Source organism: Dicentrarchus labrax, unplaced genomic scaffold, assembly GCF_905237075.1.
Source record: "Dicentrarchus labrax unplaced genomic scaffold, dlabrax2021, whole genome shotgun sequence".
Lineage (NCBI taxonomy): Eukaryota > Metazoa > Chordata > Actinopteri > Moronidae > Dicentrarchus > Dicentrarchus labrax.
Genome location: NW_026136707.1, coordinates 25228206 through 25251188, shown reverse-complemented (window position 1 = coordinate 25251188; position 22983 = coordinate 25228206). Strand labels below are relative to the sequence as shown.

At 39.9% G+C, this 22983-nt stretch overlaps 1 protein-coding gene across 4 annotated transcripts in view; it reads left to right on the top strand.

The window, feature by feature from the left end:
- Nucleotides 1-22983, top strand: part of cdk14 (cyclin-dependent kinase 14) — a 207339-nt gene that overhangs the window by 146977 nt on the left and 37379 nt on the right. For all 4 annotated transcript variants that reach the window (XM_051407317.1, XM_051407316.1, XM_051407318.1 and 1 more), the window contains 2 exons: nucleotides 1020-1159; nucleotides 7572-7722. In XM_051407317.1, coding sequence (XP_051263277.1) covers nucleotides 1020-1159; nucleotides 7572-7687 — 256 coding nt within the window. In that variant the 3' untranslated portion in view covers nucleotides 7688-7722. The remainder of the gene's footprint in view (nucleotides 1-1019; nucleotides 1160-7571; nucleotides 7723-22983) is intronic.

Below are 22983 nucleotides of genomic sequence, written 5' to 3'. Positions count from 1 at the left end.
TAAAGCTACAGTATCAGCATTGACCTTAAAAGCCCATATCATTGAACCAGTAATCTAGAAGGCCTTTTCCCACCAGTGTAGTTTCACACAAAGACTAGTTTGTCTTTAAACCTTGCAGCAGAGTTACACAGACTGTTCCAGCTGTATGAGAAAGAGGCGAGAAGAGGCCCTGATGGACTTCATTAACTTTATCTCTGCCTCTTTGCTGAGTGGCGTTGATGAGTTGAACAGAGATTTATCCTCCCCCTGTCTCTCTGCTGATAAGTCGAGTTGAGATCCCCTATGAGAGCCATGGGAGTGGCTGTCAGAGTGCTTGACTAGGGAGCCAACCATGAGAAGCCTGCAGAACATGAGAGGCAGTCTGAGTACCGCGAGCGGCGGGCCAGCGAGCTGTGCTGAATAACATCATGTTTATTTAATGCTGTGGATGCCTAATTACTGCCTGAATTTGTTGCTCTTCGTTTATTTTCAATCTCTTGGCGCCGCTAGGTAGGGCTGGTTCAGGAGTTCAGTGACTCCCAGTACCAACGCAGACTCACATGTTCACAGAGGGTCTGCTTCCGCCTTAGCTCCTGCTTTAATGAACAATGTCTTGTTTCTCATGGTGACCCGGTCGCCATGTGCGAGGCAAAGCTCAAAAGAGGTGTGTGTGTGTGTGTGTGTGTGTGTGTGTGTGTGTGTGTGTGTGTGTGTGTGTGTGTGTGTGTGTGTGTGTGTGTGTGTGTGTGTGTGTGTGTGTTTGTGTGTTTGTGTGTGTGTGTGTGTGTGTGTGCATCCAAGTGTTTTTCCTCTTGAGTCAGCAAAACTTCAGCATAATTAAAAGGATTGTTTTTTGTTGTCAGCAGCTCTGTGAATTGGATAAAAACCGAGTTGCTTTCTCAGAGGGATGAATGAATGGTATGATAGGTAACTCTATGGTTTATGAAGTGAAACAAAGTAGGTTGCCTGTCTGTTTTCTAAACTGTATATGTATGTTTCTGTGGTCACTCTTACTGATAGTGTGTGTTTATGTGTGTCAGGTTGGGCTACGTGGACCACGCTGAGGAGTTGGCCTCCAGGTTCCTCCAGTGCTTCCCAAAGAACCGGCTGTCAGCCCAGGCAGCGCTGAACCATGAGTACTTCAGCAACCTTCCTCCACGGCTCTGGGAGCTGCAGGACAGTATGTAACGCAACACACCGATCACTGTAGCTCTAACACCACCCGTCTGTGCTGTCAGGCTGTACAATAGAGGTGCTACTTAGTAATGGTCCTGAAGTCAGCATATGCCTTATGCCAACCACGTTTTGGCTGCACTGTGCTCATAGGTCATCATAAGCACATTATACAGTAGTATTTTTTGAGCAGAGGAGTGCTACATGAGGGTTCTGGAATTGAAGTTGAAGGGGGATTGGGGGGGGGCTCGGAGAGAGAGACGTGAGGAAAAGATACTGTGTTAGGTGAAAGGGTCAGGTTCATGATGGTGTTCTAAAAATAACAGGAATCAGGTTATTGTAGTGACACACAGGTCACTGAGACAATTAAGGTATTTTAAAACATAACTGTCAAAGTAAAATGTGAACACACAGACATGATACACATATTCTTAGATTCGGTTCAACTTGCTCTTTCTGAGTATATCATTATCTCCGATCTGATCTGATCCACTGAGAATAAACGTCCGTAACTGTGCTTGGAAATCATAGAAGATAACCCGCTCCTTATAACTCCAGAACTTGCCTGAGAATCATCACATTCTTAAGTTTTCTTCTTTTTAATCCAGTGATAGTTGTGTACACATCCATGGCTACACTGCTAATACCTAATTCAGCATACTTTTAAAAGTCCCAAGTTGGAATCAAATGTAGGCTAAAACAAGGTTTAAAATGTAGTCACAGAATATGGAATTGTATATATTAGTATAGAATAGAACAGTAGAGTATAGTATAGTATATATAGTATAGTATAGTATACTGTATTCTAGTATAGTGTATGTTCGTTACTAACATAATAAGTATGCAGTAGAATTGTAGGGATGTGCAATACATCTCAATGCGCTGCCAAGTATCCAATACATTACAGATACATATGATGCAATTACCAATGCAATACTAACACAGTGCAAAAGAATATGATATGCCATGCAATTCAGCGGTCCAGAGAGTGTGAGAGTTAAATAGAAAACTATTTGTCACATTTCTAAATAATAAAGGCAAAAGGCCTCTACTAATTATTATATGTAAATAAATTGTATTTTACCAATGCAAAGATCTTAGAAACGAGTTCATCCCAAATTGTACCCGATGCACACTTTTTTTAATCTGTTGTGCACCATTAAAATGAATTCATATGCAGCATCATATAACGGAGTATAGTTTTAGCGCAATACAGCAGTATAGCATTGTATAGCAGATTACAGTTAATATTATGATTTAATTGGATGATTTGTCTCTATATGCTATCTATTTTTACTTTCTTAAAATTATAGTTACCTTGACAGTCAGAAACGTGGCCCCTCTGTATCTCTCTCTCTATCCCTCTCCCTCCCTTCTTTGTGTTTTTCTTTATCTCTTTTTTTTAGCTCCCTCAGCTCCACTGGATCATACAGTATCCTCCTCCTGTCTGTCTGTCTCTATCTCTCTGTAAAGAAGGCAGCAAGCAGCGACCTGGGGTTGTTTTTGTTCACGCAGAGAAAGCCCGTCTTATTATGTGGATGCCGCTGGGACGGCGAGCCCAGCCGGACCTCGGCTGGCCGCAGCAACACGCTCAGTTTGATTTTCTATCTTTCCTGACTTGTTGTTTGCTCAGAGCAACAGCACACCGAGGCACTCTTTAAATAAGAGCTTTGAAAGCAAAGTAGCCCAGAAACACACAGCATCTTAGCTTTCAGCACATCTTCAATTTAGAAGCAGATCTTTATTAATACTGTAGATTTCCCATGGGTGTAAGAGCTTCACAGTTAGGCTATATTTCAATTAATCCTACAGAATTAGGTTATTGCAGGAAAGTATGTCAGAGATGACTGCATATCCATATTCTTTGACAGGCTACATATACATACATCACCAATCCCTTAAGCTGTTATTCATTAGTGGTGTGAAAAGCCTGCTCAGCAGACCTGTGAGTGTGCTGCCACTGACATGGTGGTAATATTAATGGGAGAATTCCATTTTTAATTCCCCCCGATTAGGATTTTTCAGCATTATTAATCCTGTTATCAGCACCCAGCAGGTTGTCATGTCTGAAAAGAATCAGAAAGCGGCGGTCACTAAGAGAAGGAGAGGAGAGAGATGGCTCATTTTGATTTTTTCTCTCGCTCTCTCTTTCTCCTTCTATTCTCCCTTTATCTCTCTCTCTCTGATTCTCTCTTTTCTGCACGTACATGTGACACACAGGCAAAGCAGCAGAGCCACCGAGGGAAGAATGGGAATGAATTAAAAACAGTTTCGTAAAATGAGGACAGGAGTGGATAAACAAAGTATCTTCTGTGTGTGTGCATAGAAGGCGTGTGTGGGTTTGCCGCTTGCACTTTTGTGGGTGAAAGGATGTGTCAAAATTATGCAAATGAGAAATGAATTGCAAGATAAAGAACTGGCTAATTACTCCAGTTGTGAGTATTTGGCTACAACTGCAGCATGGTAATCGTGTTCTTCCAGCAGGAAAGACTGGAGCCAATGGGAACAGCTCAGTGAAAGAGTACTGTATACCCCTCTGTAGCTAAAACACGCAGTACTCCACACCAAACCAAATAAAAGATAATCTGGAGAAGGAAAAATGTCATAGATGGTTGAGAAATTGATGAACCTTTCAAGTAATTGTCCCATGTTATCCTCGTAGGGATGAACAGTATGTTTTCTATAGCCGGCTGTGAATTCTATTGTCATGTGTGTTATGGATTTATCCAGACAATGCTCAGACAGATTAACAGGGACAATGGCAGAATTATTGAGACAATAGAGCTCCTGAGGTTGCTGTTACTGTGTGGATTGGATTGTGACATTTTTAATTTGATTTCAGTGAGAGTGTGTGGGTGTCTGGCAGTGCAAGAGCAAAGGCCTTGGGGGAAACAAAACTTGGACTTTACATGGTGTTACGACCCAGCTCGGAAGGGGAAAGGGAAGCAACGTAAACCAGATGGTTTTGGTAAATTAAAGTTATTTATTCGTACAGAGCGTTTACCAAAAGGAATTTTCAACCAACAGAAACGGGCAATTGGGGGCTGCGTAAACAATTGAAAACAATATAATGAGAAGTGAAAGAAAAGAAAGTTGAATACCTACTCAGAAATACATTGTAAAAGCAACTCAGTTGTTTTGAGCGCACTGAAATTTGTGCAGTATTTTAAGTGTTAACGATATAATTCCAGATTGTTCCGTTGACTCATTTTCTTGAAGTAGACTTTATATAATTACAAAAATGGAAGCCTCACTGACAATGGTCAGTGCTATTATGCTGTATAACTCAGGATTTTTCAGTTTTTGTTTTTATATCAGTTTCTTAATCATCAAATGCCCAAGTATGCATCCAAATACCGTAATTTCTGGACTATTGAGCACACCAGAATATAAGCCGCACCAACTAAATTTAAAAAGAAAAACAAACTGAACATATATAGGCCGCACTTGTTTATAAGCCGCAGGTGTCCACGTTGTAACATGAGATATTTACACAGAAAGATTTTTTAAATTTTTTATTAAATAAATGCTGCTGTCTCCAACGTCTCACCATCGATTCATTGATGCCAAGCTTACGAGCAGCAGCTCTTCTTCGACAGCCAGATTGATTGCCTTTAACTTAAAAGCAGCATCATGTGCATTTCTTCTTGTGTTTTCCATGATGAGGGTGTGTGCATGATGCGCAAAATGACTGAATGAATTGAATGAATTCAAACTGAATGAATTCAAAACACAATCAAACTAGCGTCTTCCTCGACGCATTATCTCTTCCACCTATCTGTCTCGCTCTTGCGCTTCCTGCTAGAGCGCCCCCTGGAGGACGTTAGCCCGTAAAAATCTATAGATTAGCTGCATCATTGTTTGAGCCGCAGGGTTCAAAGCGTGTGGAAAAAGTAGCGGCTTATAGTCCGGAAATTACGGTAATTCTTTATGATCACCCAAAATGTAAAGATTTGATGTGAGTCACATAAAAAAATACAGTGATTTGGTTACTACTTTATTTTGATAATCAATTAATTATAAATTGTGGTAAACTTGGTGGTAACATTTGTATAAAGAAGTAGCATTAAAGTTACTTTATTCAGATAAATTCTGTTCACACATTTTAAATAAGTTTAGGGAAATACTGCATATGACTGTAATATACTTGCTACTTTTTAGTTCAATTAATTGAATGGAAATAGTACAATTAACTTAATTAAACAATAAATACTTGAGTTACTTCTACTCAAATCAAATATATTTGATGCTTAAATTAAAGTTAATAAGCTTAAATGGTTTAGAGTGATTGGTTTTTAAGTTAAACTAACTCAGCATGTTTTACAGTGAAGGAATTAGTGATTTCTGTATAAACAGCATTTTATCCCTATTGTTTCCCAGAATATAAGCAAAACATCAATGAGCAGTGGCACTTCTCACACTGAATTATTATTTCATATCTTTCTTTTACTGATATTTTCCATGTCCATCAACAAGACGCTTGGATAATGAAACAATGCTGTAGGTTTATGTAATGGCCAACAGTTATTCCAACATAGTTTATGAGAGACCATGTTTTTTTCTATCGTTTAAATACTACAATACCCATGAGCTTTGGCCACAGAGGTTTTCAAAGTGTGAGGCACGTCTCCCCAGGGGGCGTGGGAGAGTTGAAAAGGGGCCGCAGAGGGAGAGACATGAGGCAAAGATACTGTGTGAGGTGAAAGGGATCAGTGCCTGTGTTCTAAAAAGAACTTGAAACACTTAGTGCCCAATTTCTGCAAATTATTGCAAGAAATGTGCTTTCTCTGAGTCCTAAACTCTGCACACAGAGACATCATAAAAAAAAATTCTGATTCAGGGTGACTGATGTTTTTCAAATGTAACATGTCTGATGTTCATTGTAAATAAACGTCCATGAATCTACTTAGAAATTGTAGGAAGAAAAGCTCTTTAGAACTTGCCTGAGAATGATCAGTTTTCTTACATTTTCTAATTTTCTTACATTTTTCTATTTTCTAGTAATCAAGTGATAGTTGTCTGTGCACCAATGGGTGCATTGCAAACAGGAACTGCTAATAGCTAATTCAGCATGGTGGCAATTAGCCAAAAAGGAAACTAATGGGGCACAGTTGTAACAATTTTGTCTGAATGGGGGGGGTAGTTCTTAGAGCGCGATTTTAAGCGAATCTTTTACCTCCCACTTGGTACTCTCCAAGGCACTTTGAGTGAAGAAGTGTACGGTGCTTAATCTAGTCGTACATTTTTGTATTTAACTTTAGACTGTTTGCTTTACACATTGTATTTTTTATATATATATATATATATATATATATATATATGCAGTGCTGTGTTCTTCTCTCTGCCTCCATAATAGGTAGTACTACCAATTATTGCATGCGTTTCCACCTCTTAGCTCTCCTTCTTGCTCTTTCAACCACAGTCCAAATTTGCACATCTCTTTTCCAATTCCGACCATGGCTTCCTCCATCTTGTTGTATTGTTGTCGTAGAATCTGTTGTTGTATGTCGTGCTAAAAGGCTAAAAGGACGTTGCTATACCAACCACCGGACTATCGTGACTACTGGCGGTGTGAACACAAAGAAAGCCCCTAAAGGTATAGTTCTCGGGGGAGCTCTCCAGTGCGCTCTTCCTCTCAGGAAGTTCCTAGAACAGATTAGTTCGAAAACACCTCAAGATACTAAATGCAAGTGTTCCTGTAAATTCAAGGTTCAATAGCTTATTGTCATGATTGGTCAAGCAGATTTGTTGCATGCATGTGTGAACCTATTGTGAAGTCACCCATCGGTTTGTGGATTGCGTTTTGAAGCCAGTGCTTGAGTGTGCTATACATTCAATTTCTAACAAAGGCTATGAGAAATGGGTGAGTATGAGTGATCCTTGGTCTTGTCTAGGCAATAAAGAAATGGGTCCCAGTCTTCCCCAGCATGAAGGATTGTTGCATGGCTGTAGGAAAGGACAAAGTTGATTGTGAGTAGCCGAAAATGACAAGCCCAGCTTCCAGTTGGATGTTTCTTTTATAGACCTTTTAAGGAACCAATCAAATCTTTTTGAACAGAATGCAGTAAGTGAAGGGCAGAACCAGAAGGTATGAGACAGTGCTGTCTTAAACCACATCCAGCCATTAAGCATCTCCTGTTTTAACCCTCTATACTGATGGTCTTGTTGGCTTATAGCAATGATTTAAATGTTCCAAAATTTAAAAGCAAGTGTGCAATCATAAAATGCCACATCTAGCAATGTAAAACACTTTTTAAAGACACTTCTCCTCATAAACCCTAAAAAGACGCTCACTGCAAATAAATATTCAAATATTCACTTTTTAATAACCATGTCTATCTTTAACAACTCACTTGGAAATGTTCTCCTTCCTGTCAGCCTACATACTTCTAATCCGCTTGCGTCTTCTCCCCCTGCAGTGTCTTCTATCTTCACTGTACCAAATGTCAAGCTGCAGACAGAGAGCGGGGACAGCATACAGGTGTGTGCACGAAGGAACAGTCATGGAAAGGCATCCTCTGGCAGCAAACACTGACCTGAGGCAGCATCCTGCACATGATTGCCTGACAGGTACGTGCTCATTACCATGCAAGAGGCAGACACAAACAGTATGCTGCAGCAGCAGCAGCTTGCAGTTCCACACACTCACAGGGAACATATGAAGGCATACATAAGGTGAAACTATAATGATCTTATTTTATTTGACTAAATATTTAAAAAAATATTAATTAAGAGCTGCAGTACTGTAAAGAGCAGCATCTGTATATTGTCTGTTACTAGTTTTCCATTTCCTTATACAGCCCTTTCTTTAGCTGTAACATGATTCATATGCTCATTGGAAATCTGATTTTAAGGGGCGGGGCCTACCAGCATGATTATTAACATCATAAATAGTTAGGAAATCAGTCCAGTATGCAACCTTTACAGGGTGATGTAGAAACTTGAATCCACCAGTGCACATCCACTGAGAATGGACTTTACATCTTGTGTCCAGCAGGAAAACTTTGGAAATGAACAACATTTGCTTATTCACAGATTCTGGAATTTATAATGAGGTAGAAGAAGGAGATGACTTTTTAAGGTTTTACATGTGAAAATTAAACTTTTTTTTGCAAGAAAAGAATATAAGACACATTATTGTTCCAGGAAGACCATTTGTATATATGTGTCAATACATATTCGTTTCGTGTTTTATTTTCTTTTGAAGGCACTTAAATACCTTTATAAGTCAAATTAGTATTGGAAAGTGGAAATACCATGAATAAATGGTATAAATATGAAACTGTTTGAAATCAAATTAATGTTGTACAACAGGCTGAGACAGTGCCAGTTTGGTCATTAGCTGTTCAGTCCATCAACCCTCTGCCTAACACTTATCTGCGTCCCGCCAACCACCGCAGTCTTTCTTTAACGCTGACGCCATGAGATCTGTGCTGTCGGCATTGAAGCAGAGAATGCAGTAATAGATGGAGGAATGGCTTTGAGTGGAAGAGGAGGGTGTCCCATTCTTTAGAGACGGGGGTCTCATTCACTACTCAGATAAAGCTGCACTATTTGCATGTAATAAGAGGTGCAGAGGCCAGGCATGGGGATAATGGTTGGCCTAATGATGGACTTGGGATTGTGAGAGCCACAACACAGCGCTGTGGACCAGATTATATCTATAATTACTGACAGGTGCAAAGACACAACAGAGACATCAGATTGGAACTAGTAATGCCCAACTTTCTAAAAGAATCTTCAGCATTTTACCTCGTGATGTTTCCTTTACAAAACCTACATGTTTCTTAAACACAGAGTAGATAGAGGCTGAAAAGTGTGTATTTACTATTCCACTGAATATGTTGAAGTGTGTGTATCCTGATCTGAAGGCGCATGGTGTTTCTCTGTGTGTGTGTGCATGCGGAGGGTGGAAGTCACCCCACTGAGAGAGCTGTGTCCTCTCAGCTGCTGCATTTACATTGAAATCAGCCTCTTTGTCCAGGCCCATCCTAAAGCCTGACAGGCTGGGAGAGCTTCACTGATAGCAGCCTAATCCCTGTGCACACATTCACATTAATACACTGACAAATTACACCAACACATGCACGCAGCCATTCATACATGCACACAAAAACCTAACCCATGCACATATTTACAACGACAACAACATAGTTACAACGAGTTAAATGACAAGAAAGAGAAATGATGTACAGAATATGCACAATATTGCTGTATTTATTATAATTCCTTAAAGTTAAATAATATGGTTGATATATGAGTAAGTAAGGGAGGGAGCAGTATGAAGTAAATAGCAAAAGAAACACATAAATTATTATATAGCAGCGTGATGTATGTATGATATTCTGGAGTGCTGTTTGCAAAAACAGCCGCTGTGTTCTTAAAGAGATATTCCAGCAATTCAGTATTGCACTTCCATACATTTGCGAGGCTCAGAGAAGAGAACTGTTAAAGCAGCAGAGGCTGAGATATCCTTACTGTCCATAGAATGAGACAAGAATGGTGGATCCTTCAATTTCCATAATGCAACTCCATAGTGTCTTTGTGCCGCTACTTTCAAGCTTCAGTTTGTGATGCAGGTTTTGTTTAAAAATGTCTCAAGCTCGGGGTAACCCTGATGACATCATTGGGTTTATTTTGTCGAACCCTGGAGAGCTCCCTCCAGAGCCACAGGGGACAACATAACTGTTTTCACATTTGTCCGTGTTTCAGGTCTGTGTTGACTTTTTAGCATTTAACCAAGACCACGACCTTAACAAAGTGCCTTAACAGAACTATAAAGGCATAAGTCAGGCAGCGGAAAGTGAAGGGAAACAAACATTCAGGGGCGGATCTAGAGAAATATTAATGGGGGTGTCCAGTGGGTGATAGGGGTGGCAGAAATATATGCTGATTTAACTGTAAACAATCACATATATCAATATTTGCTTGTGAAAGCTACCAAATGAAGATATTTGAACTCAAAAACATTATTGTGGCACATTAGTAAAGCAAAGGTGAATTGAAAGGTGGCATTAGAAATCAATAAGTTGTTTTATTTCCAAACGTCAGACATCACTGTTGGGCACTGTCACGCATTGGCTTCACTTTACAGACTCAGAAGCTCTGTCCACTATATATACTGTCAGTGGTTCTGCATCACTATTAGTCTAAAATCTGGCCAGATTGGCAGCTCACCCATGTCATCTCTCCAGATCCGCCCTCTGGATGCGTTCATAATAATATAAAAAGATCAAATTTAGGTGGCATTATGTGGCCATCTACGTTGTTCTATTCTATTTATCTATTATCTGTCTGCCTGTCCCACTATCTGTTTTTTAATCATCAATTTCGTGAAAAGTTTTTTGCTACTTGGTTAAACCAATATAGTTAGGTAAGTTTTACTACTAGCATTAACCATAAGTATGGTTGCTAAGGTTACCTGCAGCCTGATATACCTAATGAGCTGATTTAGAAAAGTGGTCAAACCACTGACCTGAGCTATGTTTGAGATGTTCAGATCAGTTTTTAAACAGATACTTGCCAGCCAATCGGAATGCAGTATTTTCCTCAGCCTTCCTACAGCACTACTTATATACTTATATACTTATATATCATGGTGCATGGGTGATAAGATAAGGGTGATACAATAAATATCAAGCGCACAAAAAAATCACATATATTATTTGATGTAATATTTAACTGAATATTCTTTAAAGCTTTGGTTTTCTGGTTTAGTAAAATCCGAGCTAAAAGAGGTGAGGAGAAGGGAAGGGCAGAGGGAGGTAGGGAATAAAGGAGCGATGGAAGCAGAGGCTTGCGGGAGCAGGGCAGGGTTTCTTTTTGTTGAGGCAGCGTTGTATTATTTATAGGAGGTGGTGGAGGCAGGCCGCTTCAGACGGAGCAGAGCAAAGAAGGCGAGCAGCCCCTTTCTCTTTTGTGGGTCTATTCCCAGTGGGCAGGCTTTGTGCTGGCTGGATGGCTGCCTTTGAGGAAACCCGGGCAGCTATTGAGCTGAGAGTGAAGGCCGGGCCTGACTCGCCCGCACCAAGACACAGCAACACTACAGCACTACAATGTCTGTCACTGCTGTGGCCAGAGAGAAAAAGAAAAGGACGGAGAGAGAGTGACAGAGGATGGGGGGGAAATAGTGGGAGTGTTTGATTTTGGCAGGGAGGGATTGGGGGAAAAAAGAGTGTTTTTGTGGTGAGAGAAGAGAAAGCCAGAAAGAGATAGGAGTGGGTTGAAAAAAATGGAGGCAGGGGTGGAGAAGAGAAGAAAGGGAGAAAGGGAGAAAGGGAAAAAAGGCAGGTCTCCTTTACAGTACTGCACTGCATTGATCTATGTTTATTCATGATTCTGCATTATTCACAAGATTAGCTGATGCAACCTGGTGCTGAGGGGAGGCAATGACTCCCCCCATCAATCCACTCGGTGACCACACGGTTCAACTCCGAGTCCCAACAACAAGTGGGAGACAGCTGAACTGTCTCTGAGCTCCAGCACACTCACTCCAGGCTAGAGTGTATGAAGAATTGGACGCAGTGCACTCGCAGTCAGAATACATAACAAAGCATAAAACATTGATTCAATCAGGGAGCAAAAAGCAACATGAAAGAGGTAAAATCAACAGCTCAGTGCTTCAATCCAAACAAGAATTTAGTTGTATTTTGAAAGCAAATCTTCAGAGGCTTAAAGCATTGTTACAGATCTATATTGAGATATAGTATTTGGATATTTGAGTAACTCGGTGCACTTTGGTGTCTTCTTTTTGGCCTGTTTTTTAATTTGTGACATAACATCAGAAAGCTGCAATAATCAATATTCTTACATGAACAATGAAACTAATGAGAATGTGAAATGCAAAAGTAGTCGCTCATAGTGGTGATCCTGCTGAGAATTATCTCTGCAGTTCCCCTCAGCTCTACGGTGCACTGTAGCATCTTTCAGCTTATTCTTTTGGTTTTACAGCAAATGCACTTTTTCGGTTCAGTCTCAGCGCTCTAATCAACCGGTTTTAAGTGAAAACATAAACCCACAGCTGATGATCAGAGTGGAACATTCAGCAGATAAAATTCATATATATTTTTCAAGATTTGGTTTGAGACCAAAGCATGGCAACTGATAGATTATTAGGTCACCAGAAACACAACATCAAATGCATGCTAATGTTGCTCCGTGTCTGCTGGATGTGTAAACAGTATTCTGCCCTATCAACATTACAAGGTGATAATATATCAAAATGAGATTTTTGGCTTCTTGTGGCCCCAAGTGGCCAAAACAAAAACAGTAATGCTGATTTAAGTTTGTAGCAAGCTAGCTAAATCCCATAATTAGTATACTGTGATGGTTGTTTTTTTTTATTGTTGTATGTGGAATTTGTGTTATTTATACTTTGCCTCCCATCAAGGATCATAATGGGAATATGTGTTTAAGTTATAAAAGTTAAACTGATTAACCTGAAAATCTGCTATAAATTAGACCACAGACTGTGACCTCATTGTAGCAATTAGTGCGCATTTGTGCGCTCACTGCAAACACAATCAATATTGGACATTTGAAAGACAAATTAATCTTGTCATTGTGATTTGATTCCAAGAAAATAATTCAGATTGACTTGATAGGGCAACCCTGTCTCCTAGAAATGACTTGTTACTGTTTTCTCAATTATGTTGTGGACACATGTAATAGCTGCATGGATTATGTCCAAAGGCAATGTATTTTCAGTGATTAAAGTGATAAAATTATCAACCGCACCAGAGTCACTGGGAGGCGGTTGGGTGGATGGGTTAGGGTTAGGGTTACAAAGCACAGGAGGCTGAGGTTTGCATCCGGAGGACAGGCTACAAAAGCACTTTGTGTAAAGTTACTGAAAGATTGTGATTTTGGTTAAATTATGCAATAATTGGTCTACTGGTGAAACACTTGCACTCTCATCTGGTCAGTTATTGTTGGATGGACATTGGTTTGTGGTATCCAAAGTCGCTTTTGCATTGCATGGTACAACTAAATTCAACTCACTCTGTTTTTGTTTTCCGTTATGGATAGTACCTGGTACTTTGTTGGTACCGCCTCGGTTGAGGTTCAAAGTGAGCTGTGCTGATGCTAAAAGGTGACGAGAAAACCCAACAGACCACTGATTGGTTGCACGGCACGACACAGGACATCCTTCACAAACCCCGTATTTTAAAATAGCCATACAATCAATAGCAACCACTATTTTTTGATTCCCTTAAAAATTTCAGCCTGCAAAACCAGGCAGTGGTCAATGGACAAAGTATAGACGTATCAAGAACAGTAGTAGCAGCTGCTTTTTGACAAACCAGTGTCTCTCTGATGCTCAGCTCCGCCTACGTCGAGGGGGTGCTATTTCAAACTTTGAAAAACAAAGTAGAGGTACCACAAGCGAGCCATACCATGTAATGGAAATACAGCTAAAGAGACAGGATGCAAACACTAGTCTCCAGTGTTCTAGTCAGACATTTTGCAATTATGACATAAAAAGGCTACTTTTTTTATTTGTCTTTGAGGAAACATCAGTAATGTCATGTCAGGAAAATGTTTTAAGTGTTTGAAGAAATAAGCAGTGCTGTTGTTTTTCAGGCATCCTCTTCCATTCATGCCAGCCTGCTGATGCTTCTTGTTACTTATTAGCCTGCATTACTCACGAACAACAAGCTTTTATTCTTCCAAACCAAATCTAAATGTATATTTTGTAGCGATAGTGCAGTCGGAGCCGCTCTGACTGAAGCCAATGTCATGTGGTTGAGTGCTGTTCTCTCTGTCTCTTCTGGTCTTGTGGCCAGGCTTCACAGAAAGCACCAGCCTTTCTACAGTATGTCTGTGCAGTCAGCCATCACAGGTCGGCAACAGGACACTCTGGCCCTGAAGCATCACTGTGTCACTTTGAAGATAACAGCTGCAGGCAAAGCTATACTGTAGTGTCCAGAATGTAGAGGTGCCAACTATTTATCTGGCCCCATACACACAGACACACTCATGCTTGCCTAAGGTATCGTCCTGGTGACCATGCTACACTTTTGCTGGGATAAAATGCAGGCAACCTTCATAGCTGTGCGGGCATTTCTCTTGAAAGTAAAAGCACTATTTGTCCCCCGGTGTGTTTCTACCCTGGTGTCTTTCTACTAAAGCCATCGGTGTCCAAAACTTACAAAGTCAGCAGGACAGAGGAGAAAAAAAAGAATATTTTCGGCTCTGTAACAGGAAGGAATAGATTTGTGCGGCCCACAAAACGACCTGTCAGAAAGTTTTTCTAGGTAGAGGACAAAGTGATTTAAAGAATATCCCTGCTGTGAGCCAGGGGGGGGGGGGGAAGGATAACCGGAGGCATAGCCTTGAGAAATGGAGAGCCTTCAGTCAAATCAGCCAGTTTTACTCTCCTACTGCCTCTTATAACTTTGCAGCTTCGGTGCCTGCTAGTAATGTGGGCTTTCATTTCATCTTATCCTCATGGAAAAGCATTGTGAAGGCACTAGATGTCAACTGCAGCTCTTCAGAATTTGTTAGAATGCATGTGCAGTCACCCCTGTTTTCCTCATTTACCATTTACATGCTTTTATGGGCATGTTTGCACTGCAGGCTCTCATTACGAAACGTGAACGTGCACAGAGTAGGAGCAGTTAGGTGTCATATTTTTATATGAAGTGATGTTTATGTTGTATGTGCATCTTTCAATATTAAATTCTCAAAGGCTGCATGGAGTTCACATTAAAATTCACTGCAAGGCTCCACTCTTTTCATCTTTACTTCTTATCATTCTCTCTAAATCATGCAGTATCTGTCATTTTCCAACACCAACTAATAATTCTCCCACAGTCCTAAGCAGGATATCTTTTTGCTGATGTTATAAAATCACATGCAAGGTTTTCTTTAAGCTTGTTTGTATGTAAACCAGTGTAGTGTCTTGAATGATGTTGTTAGTTGATTGCACACCTCGTGATATACGTCCAGTTCTGATGCTCAGAGCCAATGTAGGTAAGTAAGTAGTGTAATGAGGATGTGAAGGTCAGGATGCTGGATGGGCATGTCAGACTTACATGCAGGAGACCACAGTTTGTCTCATGTCACAGATCTGCATTCAACCTAACCTTTACCCCAAAATTCCACTGGCATGGCTTTATAAAGTCGTGATTCGTGTGTCTAAAAAGTCTACATGCAGTATTTTATTTGGAAATTTGACTTGATTCTCTATGCCGTTTCTGTGTCTGACTTCCTTGTTTTTAGCTTAATGCTTGTAAGTTCATGGCAGGATTTCTTTATCGTTACATCCCTTCTTCATGATAACCAGGGCCGGGCTTGGGCTGGGACCAAATAATATTTGATCAGGTTAGGAAGCATCCCCTCTGTATTAACAAGTCTCTGTGTGTGGATCTGAGCAGACTCTGTATCAGCTCTGATCATGTGATGTACCATCATCATCATCATCATCATCATCATCATCATCATCATCATCATCACCACAGTAGAAAAATGGGTTGTTTGAAGCAGATGGAGAGTGTGGACTGTGAAGTAGTGTGTATTGCTGCTGTTTTTGACCATGCCTGCTTGTTAATTGGTTGAGTATCCCGCTGCTGCCAGTGTTTATCTGTAGCACAGTCTGCTGGGGTCTAATTATCCGAAGTTCATTTTGGATCAGCTCGTTTCTTTCTTTGTTGAAAATGAATGTATGCACATTAGGGTCTGATTAGGTTTTCCATAACTCTGTTTAAAGGTTCAGTGTGTAACATGTAGGAGAATATATTGTCAGAAATGGAATATAATATTCATAGATATGTTATCATTCGTTTTTTATTAGTTAATCACCTGAAAATAAGAATCCTTGTGTTTTGTTACCTTACAATAAGCTGTTATCTACAGAGGTAGCACCTCTTAAGTTTTTTGTGAGTTTTGTGGCCACCAAAGTTCCTCCAACACGCCTGGAAGTGGTGGCTGTAATGGTGACAATAGTGACAGTGAAATCTGAGTATAGATGTGATAGCACTGACATTTGTAGTAGTGCTAACAGTTATACTAAGATATAAAATATTACTCCTTCTCCACTCTCTGAGTAGGGAATGATTGACAGGTGGGGGATTGGACATGATGAAGCACGCTCTGTCAGACAGTCAGACTGAGGCAGAGACAGGACAGAAAGAAGACAGAAGCAAGAGATAGGATGGTATAGGAGGAGGATGGAGAAGGGTTGCGGCCGTCTCATGGCTCCCTCTGAGTACAAACTTTTCCCACTTGTTGTCAAGTCGATAAGACAAAAAGGGGGGACACATCTCCTCCGCCCCCACCCCCACTCCATTCCTGGCCAGACAAAGGAGGAAGAATGAAGACAAAACAAAGTAGACAGAGCCAAACCAGGAGAAAAGAGGTAAAAGGGCAGAAGAGGAGGAGGGAGGAGGGAGGAGTCCTCTAGGAGGTGCAGGAATTGATTTCATGTATAATTTGTTGATCAGTGGAGGCAGCAGATGCCATCAGGCTGACACGTAGGAGGAGATCTGACTCCCATTATCATAAGCTCCCCTCCAGTCACAATGACTCTCCTTTTTTTCCTCTCAGCCCTCCGTCCCTGCATCCCTCCCCCTTTCATAACGAGTTTGTCATGGGAACATTAAGGAGATTATTGCTATATTTTCTGTATCTTTTATGGCGGTGTAATCTTCATTCACAAAGTCAGTCAGATGCACAGAAAGAAAAGGCCTCTCAGTTTCTCTCTGCTCTTTGTTGAAATGAAAGATGCATTCAGTTTCCATGCACATTTACCCTTCTGAGGTAAACTGAGAGACCGAGAGACTGATAGAAGAAGAGAAAATGATATGACAGCAGCGAGGTGGATGCCTCCAAACAGCTGTAAACAAATCTCAACAATGGAGGATGTTTTCCAGAGATGCAGACGAAGTGCCTTTACCTTTTTTCACTCCATCTATCCATCTCCCAGGTTTTTTTTCCTCCCTCTTCTCCTCTTTCCTCCACCATATGGCTCTCCCTAATGAGCGTTGCACATGTACCTCCTTCCTTTTTTGCTCCTCCAAAAAGAAAAGAAAAACCAGTTTCTTCTTATGTGGTGCAGCCAACAGCTCCTCTGCAGCAGCAGATCTGGAGCTTCTTGTCTCAGCCGAGTGAATTAGTGGCAAATGAAGTATGCTAATGAGTTTAACTTTGCCAGTCTGAGATCTGGAGCATTGTGGGATAATGAGTCGAGCTCAGATGGTTACAGACAGGGATGGTCCACATTTTTATGCATGCATGTATGTTGCTTCCTCCCTTCAATCATAAGCTCTACATTGGATTTCCTCAGCAAAAAGGCAAAATTTAGTCAGCAGCAACAGAGCAGAATTATACCTACAAGCTTCACTTCTAGGGGGCTAAGCAAAAGGGCTTTCAGTAGGACTTTTCTACGTATTTAGTCATTTTCAACATGATTGCAGAAAGCATTGCAGAGATGTGACCCACTTTGTGTTTGTATTTTTCCAGGCAGCTTTGTCAGAGCCAAATAATCTCCAATAAATGTTCCTGACAGTGTAGCAAGAATACCCAAACTACTGTTTCACTACTAAACTGATAATGCTCTGCAACTGATTTTCATTGTAATTCAAGAGCAAGTCAGTCACTTTAAATAATGTATTGACGCTCAATTCAAAGAACATACATTTCATTGCAAATGTTCTGCTCACCAGTTGATTAGAGTTCTGCATTGGCTTGAGACATCGGGTTTTCCTTCCTTCCTTTCGCTGGTCAATTTTTCTTCCATAACATGTCTGCACGTTTTATTTTACTTCAATTTTGTTTGTTTGCATCTGTAGATTTCAGCAAAATTTTGCATTAGATAATGCCTAATTTGCATATTCAAACGTAACAAAAAATAATTGTCTTAATGCAAGTAATCAACTGGGGAAGTTTGATAGTGATATGTTTACCCTATTCACCTGTAGTGTCTTAGAAATGTATGGAATTGTAATACATATCTTTAAAGGCTGTTTTTTCTCACACTCTGAGCCAGAAATCTCCATTTCAGTAGCACTTACATACACCAAACCTTCCAGTTGTATGCCTATTTATATTCTGAAAGTTGTTACAGAGGGGTTTGTTCATATGTCATTCATAGCCTGATTCATATCACATTTTATTCCTAAAAACATGGCAAAAATAGATTATTTTTTATGGCAGAGGAATTCAAACTTCCCTCTGTAAAAACCTTTAACTCTAATAAGTCAACAAAATGAAACAAGAATTTTGAAGTTGGGTCTACCCAGTGTTCAGATTTCCTCCTGTAGTGTCCTTAAAATGGAAACCCAAACCTGACCAGCAATGCAAAATTTAAGATCTGAGGCTAAATTCTTCTTATTCCTCCCTAAAATATGAAGGGATGTGCTTACTTTGGACTGACATATAATAATAATATAATAAATATTATATAGAAAATAAATATATATACCAACTCAGAAAAACAAGTAGCTTACATTAACAAATAAGCCATTCCTCTTAGATTAGTTGAAGTATCACTGCAAACATTGCAGACGACTACCTGCATGTGATACCATAGCATCTTATAATGATAAATTTCCCCTCCTGGTTAGGCTGCACAGAAAACTGACTTTACAATTGTAGCTAGATTTAGAAATAAAACTCAGAATGTCTTTCCCATCTCAGCTTGTCAGTTTAAACATAACACAGAACAGAGCTATGTATAGCAGTTCAGTCCTTAAATAGCCAATGGGGTTTTTGATCTGTTGTTATAATAAGGGTATTATGTTCTATAAGCATTGTCTGAGAAAGAAAGAGAGAGAGAACGTTGTCAATAAATTACATTTTAAAATAACCTAACCTCAAACCCTTCCCAACAAAGCTTTACAAACAGCATGGGTATAATAATAATAATAATAATAATAATAATAATAATAATAATAAGTCTTAATGCTCTTCATATCACTCCACAGACTACAGTAGATGTGGGGTTTGAGCACTATAATGTAATTGGTGATAATAGGATAAATGGGACTGAGACAAATCTCAATTAAATGCACCATTACAGTGTGTTTCTCTGCACAGTGGGTCACCACAAAACATGTTAACTTATTCAAACTAATAGACCAAAGTCTCACTGAACCGATGTCAGCCACCTCCCCGTGCAAATGTTCAACCAAAACAAGTTCCCCCTACCCTAAAAACTATTTTGCAAGGACATTGTCACTGCATCCTGGGTTAATGCAGCCAAGGTGGTTTCAGCCAGACCTTTCTCCAGTGCTCCAGCACTAAAACCAAGAGATATATGAGACTATGGAGACAATGGTATTTAGAGTTATGGGTATAAAACTCAAACTTGTGCTCGATTTCTTTGCTGGCCAAAGCAATGCGGAGCTGTGCCTCATCTAAGATTTCTATGTGTGTTTGCAGCCAATGCATATAAAAAAATGTTGAATATCAAACTTCTAATGATGCACTGAAAACAATGTTTTTCTTGAATACTGGAAAAATAAGATTACATTTACAAGGAGGTAACCAAATGTACAATATTCACTGGACTTTGTTCCTGATGGTGGCACTAAAAGGATTGTTCTTTAATTCCCAAAGTGTCCACCTGCAATTGTTGGACTGGTCAGTCATTCGAATATATGGACTTCTTTCTGTGCTTGGCCCCCTAAAACTCACATAAGCTAAACACGTAAGAACAAATTGCCAAGACTAGAAATGGAATAAAACATTAGATTAGAGACAGAATTTTTTTAAAAAGAGATTAATGATTCATGGAACAGCGAGATGGAGAGACACACTGTGTACTTGTTGAAACAGTGAGCTTTTTTTTTATTCAAGCATTACAGCAGTGTAGCTGCATCAGTAAGGTTAATTACTAAGGATGTCCCATCCTAACCAATTCTTTTTTTACACCCCTAATCCCAAATGAGTTATTTAATATTGAGTATCTGCCAATCCCGAGTCCAATCTAAGATTTATTTTTTCCAACTTAAATTAGAGAAATTAGTCTTAAAATTATAATATGTAACATTTTGGCATTAAAATATCTATAAACACTAGACCTATGTCATATATTTTGTTGAGTTGTGTACCTATATATTATCCCAAATGTTTACAACAACGTTCAAATCCAGAGAAATACATACTTTTATTATGATAATGGTGCATATTTTTTAATTGTGTTGACGTGACTGACCCACTAGTGGCATAAATTACTTATTGTATGTTTAAACATTTATGGCAGTTGGAAGTTTTTGTTTTCTAATTCTTATTTTTTTGGTCAAATTAGAATTCCTGAACTCATTCCAAACTTTGACCACTTCCATACAGACAAACACAGACCCACAAGCCTCTCCACCCAGATGCACATACACAAATATGAACATGAGAGGACGAATGAATATGCAGAATCTCTATATGCTCCTTGTCACACAGAAATCTAGTTTTACCCTCAGAGAAATTGGCCCCGCCTCTTCCTGCCATGTATGGCCACCTCACACACTCTGCAAGAATGTGATTTTTCCCCCAGACCCCGTTGATTCTGTATATACCATAGCAGTACATATTTCCCCATAAAATCAGATTGAGAAGCCAATCTGAAGGGTGCAGTGTGTGGACAGTAGAGTTTTTGTCCAGTGAACATTTAGCTCTGAGGTGGACTGAACAAACTGAGAAGCTTTTGTGTGAGGAGGGAAGTGTGTGTGTGTGTGTGTGTGTGTGTGTGTGTGCGTGTGCGTGCGTGCGCGTGCGTGTGCGTGTGCGTGCGCGTCCGCAAGCATATTGCTTATATTGTGTGTTCACATGTGTGTGGGCCTGTTCAAGTAGAAGAGGGGTATACATATGTATTCCTTTACCAATATAGAGCACATATATACTGCTTTCATTAGCAAGATTTAAAGTGTGAAGACCCTCTAGTGGTCCCTAGAGATTCCAGTGTTTCTTGCAAACAACATGCTGATGATTTTCTATTTTTAGGACCTTATTTGCAGTTGGGCAAAATTTTTTAAATTACCCTGGAGCTGGTGTCATAAAGGTGACAAGGTCATGTAGATCAAAAAGGTTTATTCCCTTAATGTGCTCTGCAAATTGCAAATTGCATTAGATCATGATCTTGTGCTTTAATGTTGGGAGCAAGGGTGGTGCAAGGCTGAAGGCTCATGGAATCTTCAAAATTGGTAGGGTTCATCCTCTGGGCAGAATGAAGGTGTACTGTTAATTTCAATCAATCTGTCCATTTTAACTTAACAATTGTGCTAAAGGAAAAGTCAAGAGGGTCAACATAAGTTTAGGATACATTGACATACAGTAGTAGATAGATGCACAGCAAATTTCATGGCGATCATAGTATTAATATTTGAAATTCTTTGTCTTAGACTGAAAGGACAGTTTTGACCTAATAAAGGCAGTAAAGGGAAGGTCAGGGAGTCACCAGAATATAAGAAATCATCTTCTTTCAACCATGAATATTCATACTTGGTCATTATTTGTTGCATTATCTTGTATTGGACCAAATTATTTTATGGATGTAGAGGTGGACCAATCTGACCAATATCATGATCCAATAGCCTATTTCAGACAGTTATCACATCATCTGCTGCCCAGCTATGTTCTGTATTTTTAATGGCTCTGTAGCTACCAGCAACATCCGATCCCACTTGTATGTACACTACAGGCTGCTGCTCTCCACCGACTCTAATCTCATTATGTAATTTAATAAAGTGTCTTGCACTGTAGCTTAAAATAGAAGGAAGTGTTAGCTAAATAACACAATTATGATAGCAAGTTTAACTAATATCATAAACATGTTCTGTCTGCCAAGAACAGATAATCAGATGTTGCTTTGGTTATTGATATGTTCATACTGCTGGTGGCTAATTCAAGGAACCCAGCTACAAGTAAAATGAGTTCCTGCATTGTTTTCCTCACTTTGTTTTTTTGTGGTTGTCGAGGGCAGCTGTGCTTTCTCTCCTGGCTACTACCACTGCTGCCTCGTTCAGGGTACGGCTGCCGTCGTGGTTCCATTGGAAACAATACAGGAGAAAATATGTGCAAGCACACATTCCTGGTGTATTACTTTATAACAGCAACAGATTTGCCTGGCTTTTGTCAAGACAGAGGATAATGTTATTGCCACAGTGATACCTTTGATATTATAAACCACTATGCAGTGTTTTGGCATCTGACAGACTTTCAAACTCATGGATCTTTCACTCAAACCGGCCTTTTTGGATTGCATTCCCTCACCGGGGACTGAAGCCACATGCACCCACCAATGCAGCCCATGCGTCTGGACATCTGGTTTAGTCCGGTCTTTATATAATATATAAGTAGGACAGTAGGACAGTTCTAATCTGACCTGCGCCATATGGTTTGTTACGTAGAACCATCTGAGGAGTCGTGATTGGAAACTGTTTGAAAAAGGGCAAGCACATTCAAAAGTGACTTTGCAGGTAATTGGATGAGCCACCCGTCTATCACTGTCTATCACTAGGCGAACTTCCACCAATCAGATTGACGAACCATATACAATGAACCGTATTTAAACTAACCCAAACCTTCAGTCCTGTTCTTTAATATTCTTTTAATTAACAAATACTCTACAGTTCTGATATAACTGATGCTAGCAGCATCTATGCTAACCTCTTCAGCAGCCGCCATTGTTGTTTTTGAGCAAAACACTAACCCATTAAACCATGCCCAGTAGCTGCCAGTACTTCCTCAAAGGACTCTGATTGGTCTGATACCATTGCGGTTCAAGCACAAGAGTATAGCTTGAAGCATGGCAAGATGGATTCTCGCGTGATCTTGTTATTTCGTGAGTCCATCTGCCTCACAAGGTTATTCAATTCAATTCAATTCAATTCAATTCAA